We start from the raw sequence: 24,546 nt of genomic DNA on the forward strand, positions 1-24,546 counted from the left end.
CCTGCCCATGATAGTCCTAAAACCAAAAAGATTTGATTAACAAATTGATTCTAAGCACTATCACTGTCTTGCAAATATGCCCCAGCTTGGACTACTAAGTCGTTCACTTTTATTTGGTATCTTTCATCCCCACCGCCCCCTTCCTACATTCCTCCTTTAGAATTTATAGAAAATGTAAGGATTGGAGGGGGTGGTGTAATCATTTAACAATCATTTATTGAGTACTTACTCTCCCTGCCTGGAGGCAGCTTACAGTTTTGAGGAAGAGTGACCTGCAATGGCAGTTCCTCTGACAAGCGTTCCATTGTGAAAATGAATGGAGATTCAATTCGGAACTCCAAAGGTGCTAGCTAGAAATGTCCATCGAATCTCTACAGAAGTGCAAGTTTTTTAATTAAACGAGGACTGGAAATACTATGCTTTGACAAGTTGATCTTCAAGATTGCAGAAATTTCATTATCTATTTTAAAAGGTATCTACAAGTACACGATCTATTATTGCACGTAAGTCTATTTGGTCTTATAACACATGTCAGGTCATGGGAATCATTGCACACACATGCACACACACCCCTACTTACTGAGACGTTCCTGGAGGAATTCGGAGGCCTGTTCCATACAGAAAACAAGCATAAGCCCTGGGGCCAAGAGACTCTGCGTCTCTGGGGACCTCAGTGTCTGCGTCGCGGGTACCCAGTACCCATATAGGACACAGCGCGACTGCTATGGACGTGATATAATCATGTGGACTTTCACTCACCAGAGGCTCGATTTCAGAGTAAATTTGGGAGACAGAAAAAGCCCCCCACTCCACCTCTGCGATCAGCAAAGCTGGGGAGACCCTTAGGGGACAGAGGTCACTGCATCCAGGCCGCGCCTGCCAGCCTGCTTCACGAGTTTCCCAGGCTGCGTGGGCCCCCACCTCGCCAGTGCACATTTTCCCCCCTAAAATTCTTGAAATAGCAGAGCCTGGGAGCCGGAAGGGCGCGGGGCTGTGCCTGCTAACAGAGCCAGAGGGCCGCACCCGGGCTGCGGCGGGCGCGGCGGATGGCTCAGGGCTGAGGCCCCCAGGGCGCAGAACAACCCCTGCACGCAGGGAGAGTCCGCGGGCAGCAGAGGGCGGAGGGCACGCCGCCCTCCCGCCGCCCTTTCTCCCATCCCCGACTTTCTCCTGGGGCGGCCGGGAAGGTGCATGGGGCTGGAGCCGGGCAGAGGTTGCCTCAGATCCGCTCGGCTAGCCTTGTCCTCCGGTCCCCACTCGGGCGGGGCTGGGCTCCCGGGGCGCGGCCGGGAGCTCGCTGCCCGGAGGCCGGCGCTTAGCAGCCGCAGCCCTGACTTCTGGCGGCGCGGCTCTTCGACCCAGCCCTGCGCGGAACCAGTGTGGATCCTGGCTCAGGAGTCGAGGCCGCCCGGAACTTCCAGGCCGAGGGATGCTGGAGCCTCTCAAGGGAGCGGCGGGGATGCTAGTGTCTGTCGTGCGGAGGCCCGGACGCGGGCACGGCTGCTGGGTCTCCGGCGGGCTCTACCTGCTCTTCTCCGAGGGGCTGGGCCGCCAGGCCCCAGACAGGCCGCCCTCTGAATCTGAGGTGAGGGCCGGAGTCTGTCTGGGGATCGGTCCGGTAGAAAGTATCCCCCCCCCGCTCCCCACCCCACGCCGCCCGGAGTCTGGGAATCACTCATTGTGTGCAGACACAAAGAAAGAGCATGGGTTGAAGGTCTATTGGCATCGGTTAAAAACACACCACACTTTGAAGAGGAAAATATTTTTCATGAGACGAACAGAGAATGGAGTCCAAAGTTGAAAACAAGAGGCAGGTGCTGCGCCACACACTGAAATGATGCCAAAGGCACTGGGAACGCTGGGCCCGCATTTAAAAGGAGGACTTCGAGTCCCTGAATTCTTCCCAGAAAGAAGAACGCATATATATTTAAATGAAAGTGAAAGTGTTAGTGCTCAGTCCTGTCAGATTCTTTGCCACCCCATGAACTATATCCCATCAGGCTCCTCTGTCCATGGGATTCTCCAGGCGAGAATACTGGAGCGGATAGCCATTCCCTCTCCAGGGGATATATATTTAAATGAAAAAGTAGTTAATGAAGAGGGATATTTGTATTGCCTATTTGGATTTGTCTTTCTTTCCACGAGGAAAAGCACAGTGCGGGTGAGAAAGAGTAATAGCGTTCTAAGGAAAAATACTTTTAATAAGAGCCCCAATTATTCAAACATATTAACCTAGGTGAAAAAAATTGCAAGATAAAGCAAAATAAAATCTTGAAATCATAAGTGTGGTCTATGCTGTCTCAGGGAATGCTTGCGTTGATTCACAGCATCTGTCCGGAGAAGAAATATAGAAATTGCCTTTAGAAAGGCAACATAAAAAGTGCCTTTTTCTTATTTCTAAGTATTAATCATTGCATTTCCTTTACCTCATTGGAAATCCATCAAAGAATATCACTTTTGTGGTATCTGGTTTTTTAAAAACAGATCTGTCAAAGTGTGATGAACTTGGAAATGCACAGGTTTCTTTTACTATTTTAGGACATCAACTTCTTAGGAGTTTTGCTGATTTCTGTGATTCGTACAGGTATATTCTTCAATATAACAACAAAAACAATAATAATAATGTCAATTTGAGTGTTTAATATTCTGTTCATACACTGGACCAGATCAGTCCCACTAGGTGCTTACCCTCTATCACACCTTTACAAAAATGTTCATTTACTCATGATTCCTCTCTCCACATCCCCACTCTCTTGACCACACCCTCTGTAATCAGGGTTCCTTGATAAGTCTTCCTTTATCTTGGTAGTGGAGTAAAGTCTGGGTATATCTGTCACCAAAGTAGGTGGCTCAGACGGTAAAGCGTCTGCCTACAATGTGGGAGACCTGGGTTCAATCCCTGGATCAGGAAGATCTCCTGGAGAAGGAAATGGCAACCCACTCCAGTATTCTTGCCTGGAGGATCCCATAGACAGAGAAGCCTGGTAGGCTACAGTCCATGGGATCACAAAGAGTTGGACACGACTGAGCAACTTCACTTCACTTCAAAGCAGAGTTGACTGATTTGTTCTGCTTTCTCTTAGCTCACATGCGCCCCACCTCCCCACTTTCCATACAGAAATAACCACCCTTCAAAACTCCTATAGCTTCAATCTATTATTTACTGCATTTTGATTTGAAATCCCTTATCTTGCTTTTTATTAGTCTATGCTCATGAGCCTGCAAGCCCTTTGAGGGTAGAGATTGCATCTTATATCCAGGCTCCCTTCTCTAATATTCCTTGACACATTTCAAGGTAAAAATAAGTAGTCAATAAATGCCCATTGAACTAAATTCAATTTATTTTGGGCGGTCATACATAATGGATTTATACTTATCCTCATATTATCAAAAATATCCTAGACTTTACAGAGTGAGTAATGATCCTCTCTGAACACTGTGTACATGGCTAAGTTGCTTCAGTTGTGTCCGGCTCTTTGCAACCTTGTGGACTGTAGCCCTCCAGGCTCCTATGTCCATTCTCTAGACAAGAATAGGATTATCTAGGCATTTAGATATGACCTAAACAAAATCCCTTATGATTATACAGTGGAAGTGACAAATATATTCAAGGGATTAGATCTGATAGACTGAGTCCCTGAAGAACTTTGGTTGGGGGTTCATGGTATTGTACCAGAGGCAGTGATCGTGACCATTCCCAAGAAAAAGAAAGGCAAAAAGGCAAAATGGTTGTCTGAGGAGGCCTTACAAACAGCTGAGAGAAGAGAAGTGAAAGGCAAAGGAGAAAAGGAAAGATATACCCATCTTAACGCAGAGTTCCAAAGAATAGCAAGGAGAGAGAGAAAAGCCTTCCTCAGTGATCAATGCAAAAAAATAGAGGAAAATAATAGAATGGGAAAGACTAGAGATCTCGTCAAGAAAATTAGATATACCAAGGGAACATTTCATGCAAAGATGGGCTCGATAAAGGACAGAAATGGTATGGACCCAACTGAAGCAGAAGATGTTAAGAAGAGGTGGCAAGAATACACAGAAGAACTATACAAAAAAAAATCTTCATGACCCAGATAACCACATTGTGATGGTGTGATCACTTACCTAGAGCCAGACATCCTGGAATGCAAAGTCAAGTGGACCTTAGGAAGCATCACTATGAACAAAGCTAGTGGAGGTGATGAAATTCCGGTTGAGCTGTTTCAAATCCTAAAAGGTGATGCTGTGAAAGTGCTGCACTCAATATGCCAGCAAACTGGCATACTGGAAAACTCAGCAGTGGCCACAGGACTAAAAAAGGTCAGTTTTCATTCCAATCCCAAAGAAAGGCAATGCCAAAGAATATTCAAACTACCGCACAATTGCACTTATCTCACATGCTAATAAAGTAATGCTCAAAATTCCCCAAGCCAGGCTTCAACAGTACATGAATCGTGAATATCCAGATGTTCGAGCTGGCTTTAGAAAAGGCAGAGGAGCCAGAAATCAAATTGCCAACATCTGTTGGACCATTGAAAAAGCACAAGAGTTCCAGAAAAACATGTATTTCTGCTTTATTGACTATGCCAAAGCCTTTGACTGTGTGGATTACAACAAACTGTGGAAATTCTTAAAGAGATGGAAATACCAGACCACCTAACCTGCCTCCTGAAAAATGTTTATGCAGGTTAAGAAGAAATAGAAGTGGACATGTAACAACACACTGGTTCTAAATAGGGAAAGGAGTACGTCAAGCCTGTATATTGTCCCCATGCTTATTTCAATTATATGCAGGATACATTATGAGAAATGCTGGGCTGGATGAGGCATTACCTGGAATTAAGATTGCCAGGAGAAATATCAATAATCTCAGACACGGAGATGACACCACCCTTATGGCAGAAAGTGAAGAAGAGCGCTTTCACTTCGGCATGCCACTGAAGATCCTGGTGTCACCATGGGCTACCGACCCGCCCGGTGTTATGGGTATTGTAAGAACAAGCTCTACCCAAAGTCCTGCTTCTGCCGAGGTGTCCCTGATGCTAGGATCTGCATCTTTGACTTGGGGCGTAAGAAGGCCAAAGTGGATGAGTTCCCACTCTCTGGCCACATGGTGTCATATGAGTATGAGCAGCTCTCCTCTGAAGCTCTGGAGGCTGCCCATATTTGTGCCAACAAGTACATGGTGAAAAGCTGTGGCAAAGATGGTTTTCACATCCAAGTGCGGCTTGACCCCTTTCATGTCATCCACATCAACAAGATGTTGTCTTGCGCTGCAGCTAATAGACTCCAAACAGGCATGCGTGGTGCCTTTGGAAAGCCCCAGGGTACAGTGGCCAGGGTCCACATTGGCCAGGTCATAATGCCCATCCACACCAAGCTGCAGAACAAGGACCATGTGATTGAAGCCCTCTGCTGGGCAAAGTTCAAGTTCCCTGGCTGCCAGAACATCCACATCTCCAAGAAGTGGGGATTTACCAAGTTCAACACGAATGAATTTGAAAACCTTGTGGCAGAAAAGCGACTCATCCCGGATGGCTGTGGGGTCAATTACATCTCTAATCGTGGTCCCCTGGACAAATGGCGGGCCCTGCACTCATGAGCATCAACGCTGTCCCTTCCTTAATCATGCTCACCAATAAATGCTATTTCCTGTAAAAAAAAACACAAAAAACTAAAACAAACAAAAAAAAAGAAAGTGAAGAAGAGCTAAAGAGCCTCCTGATGAAAGTGAAAGAGAAGAGTGAAAAAGTTAGCTTGAAACTCAATATTCAGTAAACTAAGATCATGGCATCCAGTTCCATCACTTCATGCCAAATAGACGGGGAAACAGTGAGACACTTTATTGTGGAGGGCTCCAAAATCACTGCAGATGGTGACTGAAGCCATGAAATTAAAAGACACTTACTCCTTGGAAGAAAAGTTATGACCAACCTAGACAGCATATTAAAAAGCAGAGACATTACTTTACCAACAAAGGTCCGTCTAGTCAAAGCTATGGTTTTTCCAGTGGTCATGTATGGATAAGAGAGTTGGACTATAACGAAAGCTGAGCACTGAAGAATTGATGCTTTTGAACTGTGGTGTTGGAGAAGACTCTTGAGAGTCCCTTGGACTACAAGGAGATCCAACCAGTCCATCCTAAAGGAAATCAGTCCTGAATATTCATTGGAAGGACTGATGCTGAAGCTGAAACTCCAATACTTTGGCCACTTGATGTGAAGGACTGACTCATTGGAAAAGACCCTGATGCTGGGAATGATTGAAGCAGGGAGGAGAAGGGGATGACAAAGGATGAGATGGTTGGATGGCATCACTGACTCGATGGATATGAGTTTGAGCAAGCTCTGGGTGTTAGTGAAGGACAGGGAGTCCTGGCATGCTGCAGCCCATGGAGTCGCAAAGAGTCAGACACGACTGAGTGACCGAACTGAACTGAAGTAAGAATATTGGAATGGGTTGCCATGCTCTTCTCCAGATGGTAAAGAATCTGCCTGCAATGTGGAAGACCTGGGTTTGAAAACTGGGTTGGGAAGATCCCCTCAAAGAGGGTATGGCAATCCATTCCAGTATACTTGCCTGGAGAATCTCCATGGACAGAGGAGCCTGGGAGGGTACAGTCAATGGGGTCGCAAAGAGTCAGGCACAACTGAGCAACTTAGCACAGCATACCTCCAAGAACCTATTTGCAGCTGCCTTTCAAATATTTTGGGGAATCCGTGTTTTATCAACCAAATTATCTATAATCAAAAGTTATGGCAAGTAGAATCAAAAGATGGCAAGATAGATGTTCAGTTGTTACACTATATCAGATGAACTGCAAAAACGCAGGCTCTAGCTTTCTCGTTCACAAACAAACTGTGCTTTAGATCTAATTTAATTTTGTCTTTGCTCTTACATTTTGTCACAATATTGTTTTTTTTTTAATCATCTGCTCAAGAGATTCTAAATTTCCAGTCCAATTGTTTTTTAACATAATCGAGTCTTTTCTCAATTTCTTCACCATGAGTTTACTGTCATCTAGTGCAATGCTTGATATGGGGCCTCACCACCTTCCTAGAATTCTAAAGAGAAAAATCAATGTAAGAAGATTACCTCTGACTCCAGATAGGCTTTATTCTTCAGTATCTGAATTATCTTACAGGAGAAACTCTAAAACTTTAGTGCGCATAAATTCACTTGAAAATTTTGACTTAAATGCAAATTCTCAGGCCACACCTCTAGAAAGTCTGATTAAGTAGATTGAAGTTGGGCTCTAGAAATCTGCATTTCTAACCATCACTTCGGGATCCTTCAAATAATATGGTTCCAGACGTAGAGTTACCGAATTTCTGCTTTCCCCTCCTTCCCTCTTACTCATGGCCACTGTACCTGTATTCCAAAAAAAGGAAGAAAAAAAGCCTAAATAACCTCTTTCTTGCCCCACCCACCAGTGGGCACAAATCGTGTTTTCAAAAAAGTTATAGCCAACTGCTCTAAATTTGCTCTAATCATCCTATTATTCAAAGCCTTTGTTTTGTGAATCATTTAATTCTTAAGCTCCTAGTTCAATGTGAAGCTTGTGGGAGGTGTGTTTTTAATAAATAAGAATTTGTGAACCTCTTCCTCATGCATCCCCAGAAAAGCTTCTTGTTAAGGAGAAGAACATGATTACTTCTTAACAGCCCTATGAGAAGTGGTGTAAAGGGATAGAAGAGAGTTCAAAAATTTCCCTATATTTACCAGTCTTATTAAAATGCATCTTTTTATACATATAAGGGTAAGTGGACAGGGAAGAAATATTTAAATTTGATTTGTAAATTCCAAATATCCATAGTTCTGAGACTTCCTATAATTGCTAATGAGGTGCCATTAATTTTAAAATTATAATTTGCATTTGCGTAAAATTTTCAAAAAGAAAATAAAGATGTAAAATAAAAAATAAACATCTTCCTCCATTTCTGACCTCCAAGATGAAGTCCCACCGTGTTACTTGGCTCAGCAATGGTTTACTTAGTCTTAACATTTTATTTTCCCTGGTGATCCAGTGGTTAGAACTCCACACTCTCACTGCCAGGAACTGAGGTTCAATCCCTGGTTGGGGAACTAAGATCCTGCAAGCCATGCAGTGGCCAAAAAAAAAAAAAAACCACATTTCTTCTGTATATATAAGCAATGTATGCTTATTACTACTCTTATTTTCTTAATAAATCTATTCATGCCACTTAGTTGGACAGTTTTCCATTTTGCTTTTTTCTCTCAGTAATTTATTTACAAGTTTTCCATATCAGGATTCTTTTTAATGGGCATATGATAGTCCATGGTATAAATGAAGGTAATTTAATTAACCATTTATCTGATGGGCAATTAGGTTATTTTTTCTTTCTTTTTTTTAAATATAAAAATGCTGCAGTGACCTTCCTTGTGCATATATTTGATTATTTGAATAGGTAAATATGAGTGGGATAATTTCCCCAATGAAGAATTGTTAAATCAAACTAATTTGTGATTTTAATTTGCTCAGATGTTGCTAAATTGTGTTTCCTAAATGTTGGACCAGCTACAGTCCCATCAACACTTTAGAAAGGTGTTGAAAAGAACCCATTTTCAAGGACTGCTCAGTAGAACTATGTTTTGCCAAGCCTTTAAAACAATCTCATTTAAAAATAGTACCATATTTTGCTGAGCATTTCTCAAATTTTGAGTCTAATTGAGCATCTTTTTTTAAGCTGAAGTATAGTCGATTGACATTATTGTGCTAGTTTCACTTGTACAGCACAGGCATTCAGTATTTTTCAAATTATATTCCATTATAGGTTGTAACAAGATTTTGGGTATACTTCCCTGTGTTATACAATGAACCCTTGTTACTTATTTGTTCTACTTATGGTAGTTTGTATATGTTAATTTTGTGCCTCTCAGCTGTTCTCCCCACCTTTGGTGACCATAAGTCTGTGAATCTGTTTCTGGTTTGTATATACATTCATTTGTATTATTTTTTAGATTCCACGTATAAGAGATATCATATAGTATTTGTCTTTCTTTGTCTGACTTACTTCACTAAATATAATATTCTCTAGGTCCATCTACGTTGCTGCAAATGGCAATATTTCATTCTTTTTTTATGGTTGAGTAACATTCCATTGTGTGTGTGTGCCTGTGTATGTGTATTCATACCACATCTTAAGTCAGTCATCTATTAATGAGCATTTGGGTTGCTCTGTGTCTTGGCTATGGTAAATAGTGCTGCTATGAACATAGGGATACATGTATCTTTTCAAATTAGAATTTTCTCCCTTGTCAAGATATATACTCAGGAATGGAATTGTTGGGTCATATGATACTTCTACTTTATATTTTTTCAAGGAAGTTCCATTGTTTTCCATAGTGGCTGTACCAATTTACATCGCCACCAAAGTGTAGGAGAGTTCCCTTTTCCCAACATCTTCTCCAGTATCTTATTTGTTGACTTTTTGATCATGACTATTCTGACAAGTGTGATGTGATACTTCATCGTGGTTTTGATTTGCCTTCTCTAACAATTGGTGACACTGAGCCTCTTTCCATGTAGCTTTCACTTTTTGGCAAAAATTTCCATTGCATTATGAGGTCTTGGAGCGCCCATTCAAGTCTATATCTTTCTCTGCAGACTAAGTAAATTATACATTTAACTTCACTTTTAATATTGGTATTGCTTTTAGCAACTTACAATAGAAAATTTCAGATCTTTCTACAAACATTTATTGAAAGGGTCTATGGATGTCACAATTTGTAAGAATGATGAGAAAATGTAAAGATAAGAAGACACTACTCATACCGTCAGTTCAGTTCAGTTCAGTTGCTCAGTTGTGCCCGACTCTTTGCAACCCCATGAATGGCAGCACGCCAGGCCTCCCTGTCCATCACCAACTCCCAGGGTTCACTCAAACTCATTTCCGTTGAGTCGGTGATGCCATTCAGCCATCTCATCCTCTGTCGTCCCTTTCTCTTCGTGCCCCCAATCCCTCCCAGCATTAGAGTCTTTTCCAATGAGCCAACTCTTTGCATGAGGTGGCCAAAGTACTGGAGTTTCAACTTTAGCTTCATTCCTTCCAAAGAACACCCAGGACTGATCTCCTTTAGAATAGACTGGTTGGATCTCCTTGCAGTCCAAGGGACTCATACCATAATGATCTTATTTTCTGAGATATTAACTGTCTTTGGAACATCTTACCCTGAATGGATTTTCTCTGAGAACTGCCTGGAATACACAGGGTGGGCCCTGGACACTCGGATTGTTTGAGGCAATCTGCCCTCGTGCTGTACCTGATTGGATTGTAATGACTCTTTGACCCAGAAATTTGCAGTTGGATTGTGGAGTCACTTGATCTGTGTGTGAAATTGAGTGGATGGAAATAGTGAAGCATACATCTGTGAGGTGAGTTGTTGCAGGTAGAAGAAGAGGCAGAGAAAGCCAACTTGCTGGGCAGGAAATGAAGCTGATGTGTAGAAAGAAGTGGAGCCCGTAGGGTCCCAAAAAGCCAGTGACCAAGGGGATGCTTGACATCCTTGTAGTTCCTGATTGACTCCCATGGTTGAGTTAATAATATCCCATTTTACTTAACTTCATTGTGAAAAGTATATGTCAGTTGTAATTAACAGAACGTTGACTCAGATAGGGAAAATTAAATAAACAACCATGAGACAAACGAGAAACTAAGAAACATATTAGGTAAATGAAATGTGTAGAGAACAGTTCGGCACATACAACTGAAAATAGTTTGTGAAGGTCCAGTAAGTGGGATTCAGCACTAGAAAGGTAGATTAGAGCTGTAACTATTACAGCACCACCGACAATGTTTTGTTTGACTACACCTCAAGGCTCGAGGAATCTTACTTCTCTGACCAGGGATCCGACCTCCACTGGCAGTGACAGCATGGAGTCCTAACCACTGGACTGCCAGCCTACTGACAATTCTGAGCAGCAAAGTGACATGATAATAATAACTTACCATCTACTGAGTGCTATTAATAATAAAATGCCAGGCAAGAATTCCTGGAGTGAGTTGCCATTTTCTCCTCCAGGGGATCTTCCCAATCCAGGGATCAAAGCTCTGTCTCCTACATCTTTCGCATTGTTAGGTGGATTCTTTATCACTGCACCACCTGGGAAGACCAAAAATGCCAGGGAAAATCATCTTATGTGCATATTTTCATGTAATTGCAACTATAATGATAGCTTATAGAAGTTACTATTATCCACAACACAAATAAGAACTAGTGAATTGAAGATGAAGTGGCTTAACTAATCCTCCACCCTTTAGCTTACTCCAAATTTGGGGGCTCAAATCTGATGTTGTTTAGTTGCTAAGTGTTGTCTGATCCTTTTGCAACCCCTTGGACTCTAGCCTGCCAAGCTTCTCTGTCCATGGAAATTTCCCAGTCAAGAATACTGGAGTAGGTTGCCACTGACATCTAGAAGATCTTCCTGACCCAGGGATCGAACCCACATCTTCCACATGATTCCTGCATTGTATCAGATTCTTTACCACTGAGCCACCTTGCGTTGCCTTAAAATCAGAGTTGTCTTTTACAAGAGCAGCTCTAGCTGGAAATCCTTAGGACAAAATAGAAGAAACAGAAGGCAAAAAGGCTGATTAAGAAACTTCTTCCTGGGAGAGATTTATGAGAGCTGCTGGGATACAACATTGGGAAGGGAGAAGAGAAGTGATGGAAAGATTTCGTAGGCAAGTTTGAACAGCTGTGGGACAGACAGGAGAGGGGAAGCAAAAGGTCAAAGCTGAACTCAAGGTTTGGAAGCCAAAACTTGGAAGGGCAGTAATACCCTGAACAGAAATAAGAAAGCAAGAAAGCTTAACCTGGATGAGAGCAAGGGTGGGAGGGGATCTCAATGGGTTCATTTTGGGGTGGACATGCCAGCACAACATCTAGGTCATGCTGTCTATCAGGCAGGTGGAGGCGTGAAGGGAAAAGTTCAGTCTGGAGATATTTACTTGGGAGTCAGGTTTATAATAACTAAAATAAAAATTAAAGCCATGAGAATGGATGAGATGGCCAAAGTAGAGGATACAATGAGAAGGCTGATGGCCAAAACTTAGAAAAATATCTAGTGGCCCGAAGAGGGTTTCTAAAGGGATCAAAGATCCAATATAATATAAGCATGTTATGTCACTGCAAGCAAAACAAAACAAAACAAAATATAGTAATCACTCAACATCAAGAGCAACTAAGAAACAAGTTCAAATTTTAAGGATCTGAGAAGATATGCCCCCCACCCCCCAAAAATATTAACAGTGGCAAGTGTGTCAAAGGAAGTTATTTTCCAAAATAACTGTAGCAAAAAATGGCTTTATGAATTCAGAGGTGGAAATGGAGGGCTTAGGCTTCAATTCACAAAGATCATCACTACAGATATTCTGGACACCCTGCATGACACACTGCAAGTCACACGTATGCAGTCATCTTTAACACAAGTAGAGACTTTTAGGTGTTACTGTGTTTTAAAGGGAAAGTATTTTGAGTAATGGAAAATTCTTAGTGCAAAAACTTTATACAGGATAGTAATGGTGATCGGTTACCCTTTTAAAAGTAATCTTTTGAGTCATATATATATATAAAAGCCATATATATATATATGGCTTGAGTAAATGAAAAATACAAAATACTCCAACATCTTGTTTGTCATAAAACTAGTTTTGATAGTTATAGACCTACAACCTCAAATAAATATGTACACAGTAATTTCTAATTCCTCTGTGAGGAGCGATAGATATCAATCACTTGGAAGTTAAAACCTGATGTTTTGACTTTAATCTTTAATCTTTCAAAAGTTTATTTGAAGCACATTCGATTCATTTTTTAATTCCTGCTCTTACTCGTTTGACAGGAAACTCAAGCACAGAGAACACATAAGTTTCTCCTGGTTTCTCTTTTCGGCTTTACTCCCCTGCTGTGTTGTGCCAGTCAGCACTCAGTAAAAAACGATTCTTACTTTCTAAATGATGCACCAAAGCTGTAGACAGTTGAGTGTAAGTGTTCTGTTTCTTTCTATACTTGAAATAGGGCAGAGCACTAAAGAAGGAAATCCTATAGTGGAACGAAAGTAACAGCAAGACTTGGGCTTCCTGAAGCAAAGTCAAAAGAAGTTGCCTCCTTGGTTCACTGAATATTTTATATAAAATAAGTAATTCTTTCTAGAAATCAAGCCATTTGCGACCTGTCACTAATACAAAACAGAAATAATATACCAGAAAGCCATGCTATCAGAAATATCAAATGAGAAAGAAACATTAGCTCACTCTTAATATTCCTTTACTGATGTTAGAGAATAAGTTTTCCCCTTAAGGGGATATTTTAACATCTAAGTTAATAAACAATTTCAAGCATGGTATATTCATGGAATTTCTTACTAATATTACACAGCATAATAGTTGCTTAAAATTGAGTCTCATTTAATTGGATAAACAAAATAAGAAATGAAAGAGAAGAAGTAAAAACCAATACTACAAAATATAAAAAATCATAAGAGGAACAGTTATATGCCAATAAATTGGACAGCCTATAAGAAATGGGAAAATTTCTAGAAAGATGCAGCTTGCTAAGACTGAGTCAAGAAGAAACAGACAATAATATCACTTACATGTGGAATCTAATATTTTTTTAAAAATGATACAAATGAACTCATTAAAAAACAGAAACAGACTCATGGATTTTGAAAACAAGCTTATAGTTACCAAAGGGGAAGTGGGGGAGGAGGATAAATTAGGAGCTTGGAATTAACATATGCACACTACACTTTACCTGGTGGCTCAGAGGTTAAAGCGTCTGCCTCCAATGAGGGAGACCCGGGTTCGATCCCTGGGTCAGGAAGATCCCCTGGAGAAGGAAATGGTAACCCACTCCAGTATTCTTGTCTGGAGAATCCCATGGACGGAGAAGGCTGGTAGGCTACAGTCCATGGGGTCACAATGAGTCGGACACGACTGAGCGACTTCACCTTCACCTTCACACTACTATATATAATACAGATAATCAACAAGGACCTGCTGTATAGCACAGGAAACTCTACTCAATATTCTGTAATAACCTAAATGGGAAAAGAATCTGAAACAGAATTAATACATTTATACATATAACTGAATCATGCTGCTTATAGCTGAAACTAACATGACATTATAAATCAACTCTACTCAAATTTTTTTAAAAAGAAGAAGAAACATTGAACAGACCAATCGCTAGAAGTGAAACAGAATCGATAATTTTAAAAACTCATCACACACAAAACTCCAAGAGTAGATGGCTTCACTGTGGAATTCTACCAAATATATAAAGAAGAACTTACACTATACTTCTCAAACTATTCCAAAAACTTGAAGATAATAATAGTAAACAATAAATGCTGGAGAGGGTGTGGAGAAAAGGGACCCTCCTACACTGTTGGTAGGACTGTAAATTGGTGTAGCCACTATGGAGAACATAGTTTTCACATATGTATGGAAAGTCCATACATATATATTGAGCTTCCCTTGTGGCTCAGCTGGTAAAGAATCTGCCTGCAATGTGGGAGACCTGGGTTCGATCCCTGGGTTGGGAAGATCCCGTGAAGAAGGGAATGGCTACACACTCCAGTATTCTGGCCTAGATATTCCATGGACTTTATAGTCCATGGGGTTGCAAAGGGTCGGACATCACTGAGCAACTTTCGCTTCTCATACATACATCATATGTGTATAGCTATATCTATCCATATACACATATACATGTATAGGGAACACTACTCAGCCATAAAGAAGAATTTGCAGCAACATGGATGGACCTAGAGATTAACATGCTAAGTGAAGTGTCAGAAACAAATATCATGTGATATCACATAAATGTGGAATCTGAAAAAATTATACAAATGAATATGGATAATTCAGTTCAGTTCAGTCGCTCAGTCATGTCTGACTCTTCGCGACTCCATGGATTGCAGCACGCCAGCCTTCCCTGTCCGTCACCAACTCCCAGAGCCTACTCAAACTCATGTCCGTCGAGTCGGTGATACCATCCAACCATCTCATTCTCTGTTGTCCCCTTCTCCTCCTTGCTTCAATCATTCCCAGCATCAGGGTCTTTTCAAATGAGTCAGTTCTTCGAATCAGGTGGCCAAAATATTGGAGTTTCAGCTTCAGCATCAGTTCTTCAAATGAATATTCAGGACTGATTTCCTTTAGGATGGACTTGTTGGATCTCCTTGTAGTCCAAGGGACTCTCGAGTCTTCTTCAATACCACAGTTCAAAAGCATCAATTCTTCGGTGCTCAGCTTTCCAATTCTCTTATCCATACCTGACTACTGGAAAAACTATAGCTTTGACTAGATGGACCTTTGTTGGTAAAGTAATGTCTCTGCTTTTTAATATGCTGTCTAGGTTGGTCATAACATATGGAGGTCAGAACGATTCACTGTGAGAAAGACTTGATTAGCCACTGCTGGCTTTGAAGATGAAAGGGAGCAACAGCCTCTAGAAACTGGAAAAGGCAAGAAAATGGATTCTCTTCTAGAGCCTCTAGAAGGAATGCAGCCCTGCCAAAACCTTGACTTTAGTAGTGAGACTTCTTTAGGACTTCTGACTTCCCAAATTGTGAGACAACAAATTTGAATTGTTCTAAGCTACTTAATCTGTGGTCATTTATTACAGTAGTCACAAGTGCAAATGTAACAAGTGCTAATGTCCTAAAATGATGGAAGATAGTCTTTAAACTGATTAATTTTAGTAGAGGATCAAAACCTTGAAATTTGTAAAACAGAGATACCTAAGACAAAATGGACTTCCCATGCGGCTCAATGGTGAAAGAATTCACCTACCAAGGCAGGCGTTGCAGGAGATCCCTGTACGACACTTGGGTCTGGAAGATCCCCTGGAGAAGGAAATGGCAACCCACTCCAGTATTCTTGCCTGGAGAACCCCATAGAGAGAGGAGCCTGGAGACAGAAAATATAACAGTGATTTGGCTTAGAAAACAATTTATCAAAACCAATTGCTAAGTGTTACTGCTGGTTGTAAAAGATGTTAATACCAGATTCTTGATGCAGAGGATGTTTTCACATTGTTCAGCAGCATTACACTCAGAAGTCAAATAAGCCTTTCAATCAGAGTATTTGTACTTTGTTTCCGTTTACTAAAATAAAGCTTAATAAAAGGAGGCATATGCCCAGTAGAGTGTGTTGAATTCAATCAACATAGCTGGATTTGGAATTTTAATTTCACTAGCAGTATGAGAAGGTTCACCTGTAACCAGCTCTCTGGGGAAGATTATCTTCCGGTGTAATCTGATTTCCATAGTTACATAGAATGAGAATCCGGCTCCTTGAAAACAAGGTATTGATCTGCTAAGAATTTACCTTATTCTTATTCATAAAGCTGTTTTCAGTTGCAAGCATTTAAGGCTCTGAAAAATCACCTTATTCTAAAGGAATATTAACTAAAGCTTGGAGTGACGGTTGTTGCCCTGATTTTTCTTCTCCTATTTTATAGATTACCATGCAGTCAAGTTGTAACATATTCTGCAAAAGTAATATTAGCCTTTGAGAAGCTGAGAAGTCTCTGAACTGACCAGTTGTTCAGTCACTCAGTCACGTCCAACTCTTTGCAACCCTGGGGACTGCAGCATGCCAGGCTTCCCTGTCCTTCACCATCTACTGGAGCCTGCTCAAACTCAAGTCCATTGAGTTGGTGATGCCATCTGTCCTCTGTCATCCCTTTCTCCTCTGCCTTCAATCTTTTCCAGCATCAGAGTCTTTTCTAATGAGTTCCTGCATTTTCATAAACTGAAAATATTATTTTTTTAATCGGAATATAGTTGCTTACAATGTTGTGTTAGTTTCTGCAGTACAGTGAAGTGAATCAGCTATGTATACATATTTCCCTTCCCTCCCACATCCCCTTCATCCCACTCATCTAGGTCATCACCAAGCACAAAGCTGAGATTCTTGTGTTTTGTAGCAGGTTCCTGCTATCTATTTTACACCTGGTAGTATACAGATTTTAAATGGGCCTTATCCTCTTTTGACTTGTTGGACATTTTCAACGAAATACCCCTGACTTTAATTTATAAACCAAATGGTGGGAGAAAAGGGACTTACAGCCCTCTGATAACTTTTTTTTGGAGGATAGATTGATTACAGAAGGGTTTGTAAGCCCAGAGATTTTATGGTTAGCCTTACAAAATTCCCAGTTTCTTGCAGAGACTTATTTCTAATTACTAAACTTTATTCTCCACAAAGTATTTACACCTTCGCACCTTTCTTTTCTTTTCCTTTTCTTAACTATCAAAACATTCCCCAAGAAGTTTCCTTTATAACCATATACATGCATGTACAGACAACACAGCCATTTCAAACAATATTGAGTTCCATTTGGTGAGGATAATGTGTAAAAATAATGGCTGTGAGTTTCTTGAAGTGGAAGAGTGTGCTCCTAGCACGGTTGATGCTGTGCTGTGTTAATATAAGTGAGAATTATTCTTTGGTAAACATTCAGCCATAAATTCTTCCTGGTAGGTGGGAAAAACCAGCAAGTGGGTTCCAGAACCCAAAGAAATACTGCAGGTTGGACTGTGATGGGCTGCAATAAAGGAAGAAGTAACCCAATGACGGAGGATTATACAAGGAGAAAAATGCATGAAAAGTCTGAGGTCCTGGCCTGACAGCTCATTTCTGTCATCTCTGTGTTGTTACATCTGGAGTTGTCTGGTTTTCAATACCAGGACCTCTCATTGGTAGCTAGACTCTTTTTTCTGTAGGTCCATCTGTACCCATATTTTCAGATTTCCTTAGTGTTAACTATGTATTTTCCCTTCTACTCCTAATAATACTCAGTGCCACACTCTAATTCTAAAGTTCTGCCATCATTTTAATAATTTGATGTTTAAGTGTTTGGCTTGTCCCATTTTAGTTTCTTGGCTTAGGGGTAGACAGTATAATCAAATAACCAAAGACAACTTCATGTTATTTTAAGCAGCTTTTCCTCAAAAATATGAGTTTGGTTTTGCCTTCCTGGAAAGCACTCTTATGTCCGATCTCCTTTAAGTAAAGGTTTTCTATGTAAAAACTACATAAAGCCAAAGTAGTCTCAAAATATCCTTCTCTACTATATTACCAAAGCAGAATGAGAGTGGAAGAAAAGGGTTCCAAATTTTCATGTTCCAGCTATGTGCAGTAAATTATTTTTTTCTGAATTACATTTCCTTAAATCTTTTGTCAATTATTATTGAAAATTGCATCATTTTCTCAGTAAAATACACCAGAAGCTGTAAAAGAGGTTTCACAAAATACAATAGCAAGGATGAAATCCAACTCAGTTTTAATAAGTGCTGTGTTAGGTCCTTGGGGTTTTTGATTGATGATAAACCTATGTATAGTACTTGTTAAATGTTTATTGATTTCAGCCTCCTGGTAAAAATCATTGCCTGGTGGGAAAACAATAGTGGAGAAATAAAATGAAAAGCAATACAGTATTTATTTTTTAAAAGATTAATGGGAATACAATGAATGTAATAAGTTCCTCTTGTAACATAGTTGAGTAGCAGAACTAAGAATGTAGAAAATATTGGGAGAAGAATGTAATATTAACCACTTCTTAATAAAAAGCTTTATAACACATATATCTTCAGCAGCTAAATTTATTTTCCTGTAGCTCTTTGTATATAATTTTCACTCATACAAACCTTTGCATTAATTTGTAATTAATTCAAAGTGTTATGGTGATATAGAATTTAGCAAGAAAGTATTAACTTTCTCCTCTAAATCTCTCCTGAAATCAACAACTTGCAAATACATTCTTTGTTCGGGATGCACAGACTCCATTGTTTACCACCAAGATAACAGCTCCACACACAGTTATTCTCTTACTTGATCAGGGGCAAAATGTCACCTTTGCTGAAAGCAAACCACTGCTTTTCACAGCAATCAAATGATCAAAATTGCACTTTACAGATGTAAATTGTTAATAGATTTCTGTAGGAAAAAAATGTCATTGATAGGGTAAGTTGTTGTGTGAGCCAAGAATTGGAGAAAACTGTAGGAATCTAGGATGAACATAATTTTATGATTCATTTAAAAATAATTATTTAAATTGATCACTAAATCATGTTTCTCAAATGTATTCTTTTTAACATGTCCTTCAATAATTATTAAACTGCCTTTGGTACTGAATCAAATCACCCTGATCTGCACCCAAATGGGGTTTTAAAATACTAAACAGTTATGGATGTGGTCCCCTCTCTGTTCTTCTGTTTCCTTAACCCTTTCCCAGTTGTACTATGGGATGGATGTCAGGCTGCCAATGCCCCCAAATGTCCCAAGGACAATGGAACCAGAGAAAAAAGGTAGCAATTTCCTTTTTCCTTTTTCTCTTTTGTGCCACGTAAGACCATATTTCTCTGATCAGGGATTGAACTCAGGCCCTCAAGTGCGAAAGTAAAGAGTCCTAACCAGAATTGAGGAATTCTTAAGGCAGCAACCTCTAGTTTTTGATCAGTTGTTTCCTTGCTTTTAAATTTGAATCTCCGGGATCAAGTAGAGGGCAGAGAAATTGGAAAGAATACTTCCTGAACTCCCTTCATTCCTGCCTGAGAGCTGTGAATGAAAACCATTGCCTGGTGGCATAAACCATGAAGAGGTTTCCAGAAGAAGCTCAATGGCACACAGCTTGCTGTCTCTCCTGTTAGCCCTCTCTCTTTAAGGAAACAGCTAATGAATAGACTCTTGTGTGCTTGTGCTCAGTCACTAAGTCATGTGCTACTGTTTGTGACTCTATGGACTATAGCCTTTGCCAGGCTCCTCTAAGAGATTTTCCAGGCAAGAGTGCTAGAGTGGGTTGCCATTTCCTTTTCTAGGGGATCTTCCTGCACCAGGGTTTAGACCCACATCTCCTGCATTAGCAGGTGGATTCTTTACCACTGAGCCACCATGTGTGCGTGATAAGATGCCTCAATTGTGTCCAACTCTTTGTGACCCTGTGGACTGTAGCCCACCAGGCTCCTCTGTCCTTTGTCTAGGCAAGAATAGTGGTATGGGTTGCTGTGCCCTCCTCCAGAGGATCTTCCTGACCCAGGGATCGAACCCTGCATTTCTTATGTCTCCCGCATTGGCAGGCAGGTTCTTTATCACTAGCACCACCTGGGAAGCCCCACCACCTGAGCCAGCAGGGAAGCCCAATTAACAGACTAGAAATATTTATATAGAATATCAAATATTTACTGAATGTTATATGTGATCACCTTAAAGAACTATTGAGGAAGTGATTGTGCAGCCCATACAATGCATGTTTTAAGAACCAGAAAAAGGAAAAATTCAGAATGGAATGAAATATGATTCATGGGGGAGAGAGCACTTGGGTGGAAGGCAAAGACATATTGCTGTTGCTTTTATCGCTAAGTCGTCTCCAACTCTTTTGTGACCCCATGGACTGTAGCCCGCCAGGCTCTTCTGTCCATGGGATTTCCCAGCAAAAATACTGGAGTGGGTTGCCATTTCCTTCTCCAGAGACATATTGGTTATTAGGAAAAATTAAACAAACACAAAACACAAAAACCAAGCAAGGAAGGAACAAGTCTTCAAAAGGATAATCTTTTATTTCTGGAATTCCCTCTAAAGTAGAGAATCACTATAGCCTGGATACATGCAAAAACTGAAAAAGAATTAAGAACTAATAATAAATGACAACAATTCCTTTTCCCCTTAACTGGTTCAACCCCATAATGGGCAAAGAAGTGTTCTTTATGAAGGCTCAGTTGTGGGTGTAGATATATGAAGAAACTTGCCTTCAGCAGGCAAAATGGCCAGGGGAGAATGATTGCTCTTTACTTTTCTTCCTCTGGCTAGTCTTCAGGTGGAATTGTCCAAAACAAACAAACAAACAAACAAACAAACAAAAAAACCCAACACCAAACATTAGTCTGAAATATAAATTTCCCTGTGCTGTGCTTTGTCACTCAGTTGTGTCTGACTTTTTGTGATGCCATGATCTGTAGCCCACCAGGCTCCTCTGTCCATGGGGATTCTCCAGGCAAGGATACTGGAATGGGTTGCCATGACCTCCTTCAGGGGATCTTCCAAACACAAGAATTGAACCCAGGTCTCCTGCATTGCAGATGGATTCTTTATCATCTGAGCCACCAGAGAAGCCCAAGAATACTGGAGTGGGTGGTCTTTCCTTTCTCCAGGGGAACATCCCAACCCAGGAATTGAACCAGGGTTTCCTGCATTGCAGGTGGATTCTTTACCATCTGAGCTACCAGGGAAGCCCATAAATTTCCCCTCTAGAAAACAAATAGGAGAGTAAATTGCTGCTTATGTTAAGACCATGCACTACTGTTTGGGGAAATTTCCCAGATGCCGTCTTGTGAAATCATGTGTGTCTGTGTGTTTGTGTGTGTGTGTATGAAATTCATGATAAAGATCTTGCACTTAAACCTCTATTCCCACATCACCCCTTTCACATACTTTTCCCATGGAGCTTAACCTCTGCATAACTATCCTATTATTTGCTCAGAAAAAAAATTATGAAACTGTCATGGACTGAATTGTGTCCCCTCCCCCAACACCAGAAATTAATACATTTAAGCCCTAACTTCTATTGTCATGGTATTCGGAGATAGAATCCTTGGGAGGTAATTAGGTTTTGTTGTTTTTGTTCAGTCTCTCAGTCAAGTCTGATTCTTTTTTTTAAAATTAATTAATTTATTTAAAATATAAATTTATTTATTTTAATTGGAGGTTAATTAGTTTACAATATTGTATTGGTTTTGCCATACATCAACATGTATCTGCCACAGGTATACACGTGTTCCCCATCCTGAACCCCCCTCACTCCTCCCTCCCCACACCATCCCTCTGGGTCGTCTCAGTGCACCAGCCCCAAGCATCCAGTATCATGCATTGAACCTGGACTGGCAACTTGTTTCATATATGATATTATACATGTTACAATGCCATTCTCCCAAATCATCCCACCCTCTCCCTCTCCCACAGAGTCCAAAAGACTGTTCTATACATCTGTGTCTCTTTTGCTGTCTCGCAAACAGGGTTATCGTTACCATCTTTCTAAATCTGTGAGCTCATGGACTGCAGCATGCCAGGCTTCCCAGTCCTTTGCTATCTCCCAAAGTTTGCTCAATCTCATGTTGAGTCAGTGATGCCATCCAACCATCTCATCCTCTGTCATCCCCTTCTCCTCTTACCCTCAATCTTTCCCATCATCAGGGTCTCTTCTCATCAGGTGGTCAAAGTACTGGAGCTTCAGTTTCGATATCAGTCCTTCCAATGAATATTCAGGGTTGACTTCCTTTAGGATTAGTTAGTTCAGTTGTTTCGGCTTGTCCTACTCTTTGTGATCCCATGGACTGCAGCATGCCAGGCTTCCCTGTCCATCACCAACTCCCAGAGTTTACTTAAACTCATGTCCATCTCGTCGGTGACACCATCCAACCATCTCATCCTCTGTCATCCCTTTTTCCTCCTGCCTTCAATCTTTCCCAGCATCAGGGTCTTTTCCCTTGAGTCAGTTCTTCGCATTAGGTAGCCAAAGTATTGGAGTTTCAGCTTCAGCATCAGTCCTTTCAATGAATATTCAGGACTGATCTCCTTTAGGATGGACTGGTTGAATGTCTTTGTAGTCCAAGGGACTCTCAAGAGTCTTCTCCAACACCACAGCTCAAAAGCATCAATTCTTTAGCCCTCAGCTTTCTTTATAGTCCAACTCTCACATCCATACATGACTACTGGAAAAACCATAGCTTTGACTAGACAGACCTTTGTTGTAAACTAATGTCTTTGCTTTTTAATATGCTGTCTAGGTTGGTTATAACTTTCCTTCCAAGGAGCAAGCATCTTTTAATTTCATGGCTGCATTGGAAAAGGAAATGGCAACCCACTCCAGTGTTCTTGCCTGGAGAATCCCAGGGATGGGGGAGCCTGGTGGGCTGCCGTCTATAGGGTCGCACAGAGTCGGACATGACTGAAGCGACTTAGCAGCAGCAGCAGCAGCAGCAGTCACCATCTGCAGTGATTTTTGGAGCCCCACCAAAATAAAGTATCTCACTATTTCCATTGTTTCCCCATCATGAAGTGATGGAACTGGATGCCATGATCTTAGTTTTCCGAATATTGAGTGTTAAGCCAACTTTTTCACTCTTTCACTTTTATCAAGAGGCTCTTTTTTTTAGTTCTTCTTCGCTTTCTGCCGAAAGGGTGGTGTCATCTGCGTATCTGAGGCTATTGATATTTCTCCCGGCAATCTTTATTCCAGCTTGTGCTTCATCCAGCATGGCATTTTACATGATGTACTTTGCATATAGCTAAATAAGCAGGGTGAGAATATACAGCCTTGACGTACTCCTTTCCTGATTTGGAACCAGTCCATTGTTCCATGTCCAGTTCTAATTGTTTCTCCTCGAACTGCATACAGATTTCTCAGAAGGCAGGTAAGGTGGTCTGGTGTTCCCATCTCTTGAAAAATTTTGCTCAGTTTGTTGTGATCCACATAGTCAAAAACTTCGGCATAGTCAATAAGGCAAAAATAGATATTTTTCTGGGACTCTCCCCTTGCTTTTTTTGATGATACAACAGGTGTTGGCAATTTGATCTCTGGTTCCTCTGCCTTTTCTAAATCCAGCTGGAACATCTGGAAGTTCACAGTTCACGTACTATTGAAGCCTGGCTTGGAGAATTTCGAGCACTACTTTATTATCATGTGAGATGAGTATAATTGTGTGGTAGTCTGAACATTCTTTGGCATTGCCTTTCTTTGGGATTGGAATGAAAACTGATTTTTTCCAGTCCTGTGGCCACTGCTGAGTTTTCCAAATTTGCTGGCATATTGAGGGCAGAATTTTCACAGCATCATCTTTCAGGATTTGAAATAGCTCAACTGGAATTCCTCCACTAGCTCCATGAGCTTTGTCTGTAGTGATGCTTCCTAAGCCCCACTTGACTTCGCACTCCAGGATGTCTGGCTCTAGGTGAGTGATCACACCATTGTGGTTATCTGAGTTATGAAGATCTTTTTTGTATAGTTCTTCTGTGTATTCTTGCCACCTTTTCTTAATATCTTCTGTTTCTGTTAGGATTGACTGGGTTGATCTCCTTGCAGTCCAAGGAACTTTCAAAAGTCTTCTCCAGCACCACTGTTCAATAGCATTAATTCTTCAGTACTCAGTCTTCTTTATAGTTTAGATGAGGTCATCAGGATGGGACCCTCAAGAAGGGGTTAGTGACCTTTAGGAAGAGATGCCAGAGTTTGCTCTCTCTTTCTTGTCACCATGTTGGGATATAGCAAGAAGGTGACCATCTGCAAGCCAGGAATGGAATCCTCACCAGGATCCGACCATGATAGCACCCTGATCTGAGACTTCCAGCCTCCGAACTGAGGAAATAAATTTCTGCTGTGTAAGCCCCACAGTCTATGGTATTTGTCCATGGAAGGCTCATGAGGACATTTTCTGAATGTCAAGAGGGATATTGACTTTTAGTCTACAGGGATGTATTATGATGAACATAAACTACAGCTTCTTACCTCTTATGCATCATGATGTCAGGGCTGGAGCTGGGTCTG

At 40.9% G+C, this 24,546-nt stretch overlaps 1 protein-coding gene across 2 annotated transcripts; it reads left to right on the plus strand.

Annotated features, from left to right (window-relative positions):
• On the plus strand, positions 4,931 to 5,578 carry LOC102180594 (60S ribosomal protein L10-like). 2 transcript variants are annotated; one of them, XM_005684706.3, is made up of 2 exons: positions 4,931 to 5,010; positions 5,119 to 5,578. In XM_005684706.3, exons 1-2 carry the CDS (start codon positions 4,931 to 4,933, stop codon positions 5,573 to 5,575), a joined length of 537 nt encoding a protein of 178 aa, XP_005684763.2. In that variant the 3' UTR covers positions 5,576 to 5,578. The 2 variants fall into 2 exon arrangements, with proteins under 2 accessions (XP_005684763.2, XP_005684762.2); XM_005684705.3 differs by having other exon boundaries at positions 4,931 to 5,578.

This window comes from Capra hircus, chromosome 9 (assembly GCF_001704415.2).
Source record: "Capra hircus breed San Clemente chromosome 9, ASM170441v1, whole genome shotgun sequence".
NCBI classification, from domain to species: Eukaryota; Metazoa; Chordata; class Mammalia; order Artiodactyla; family Bovidae; genus Capra; species Capra hircus.

What these genes read in the sequence shown, in the direction of transcription:
- LOC102180594 (XM_005684705.3), top strand. Translation starts at nt 4,931, where the DNA reads ATGGGCTACCGACCCGCCCGGTGTTATGGGTATTGTAAGAACAAGCTC.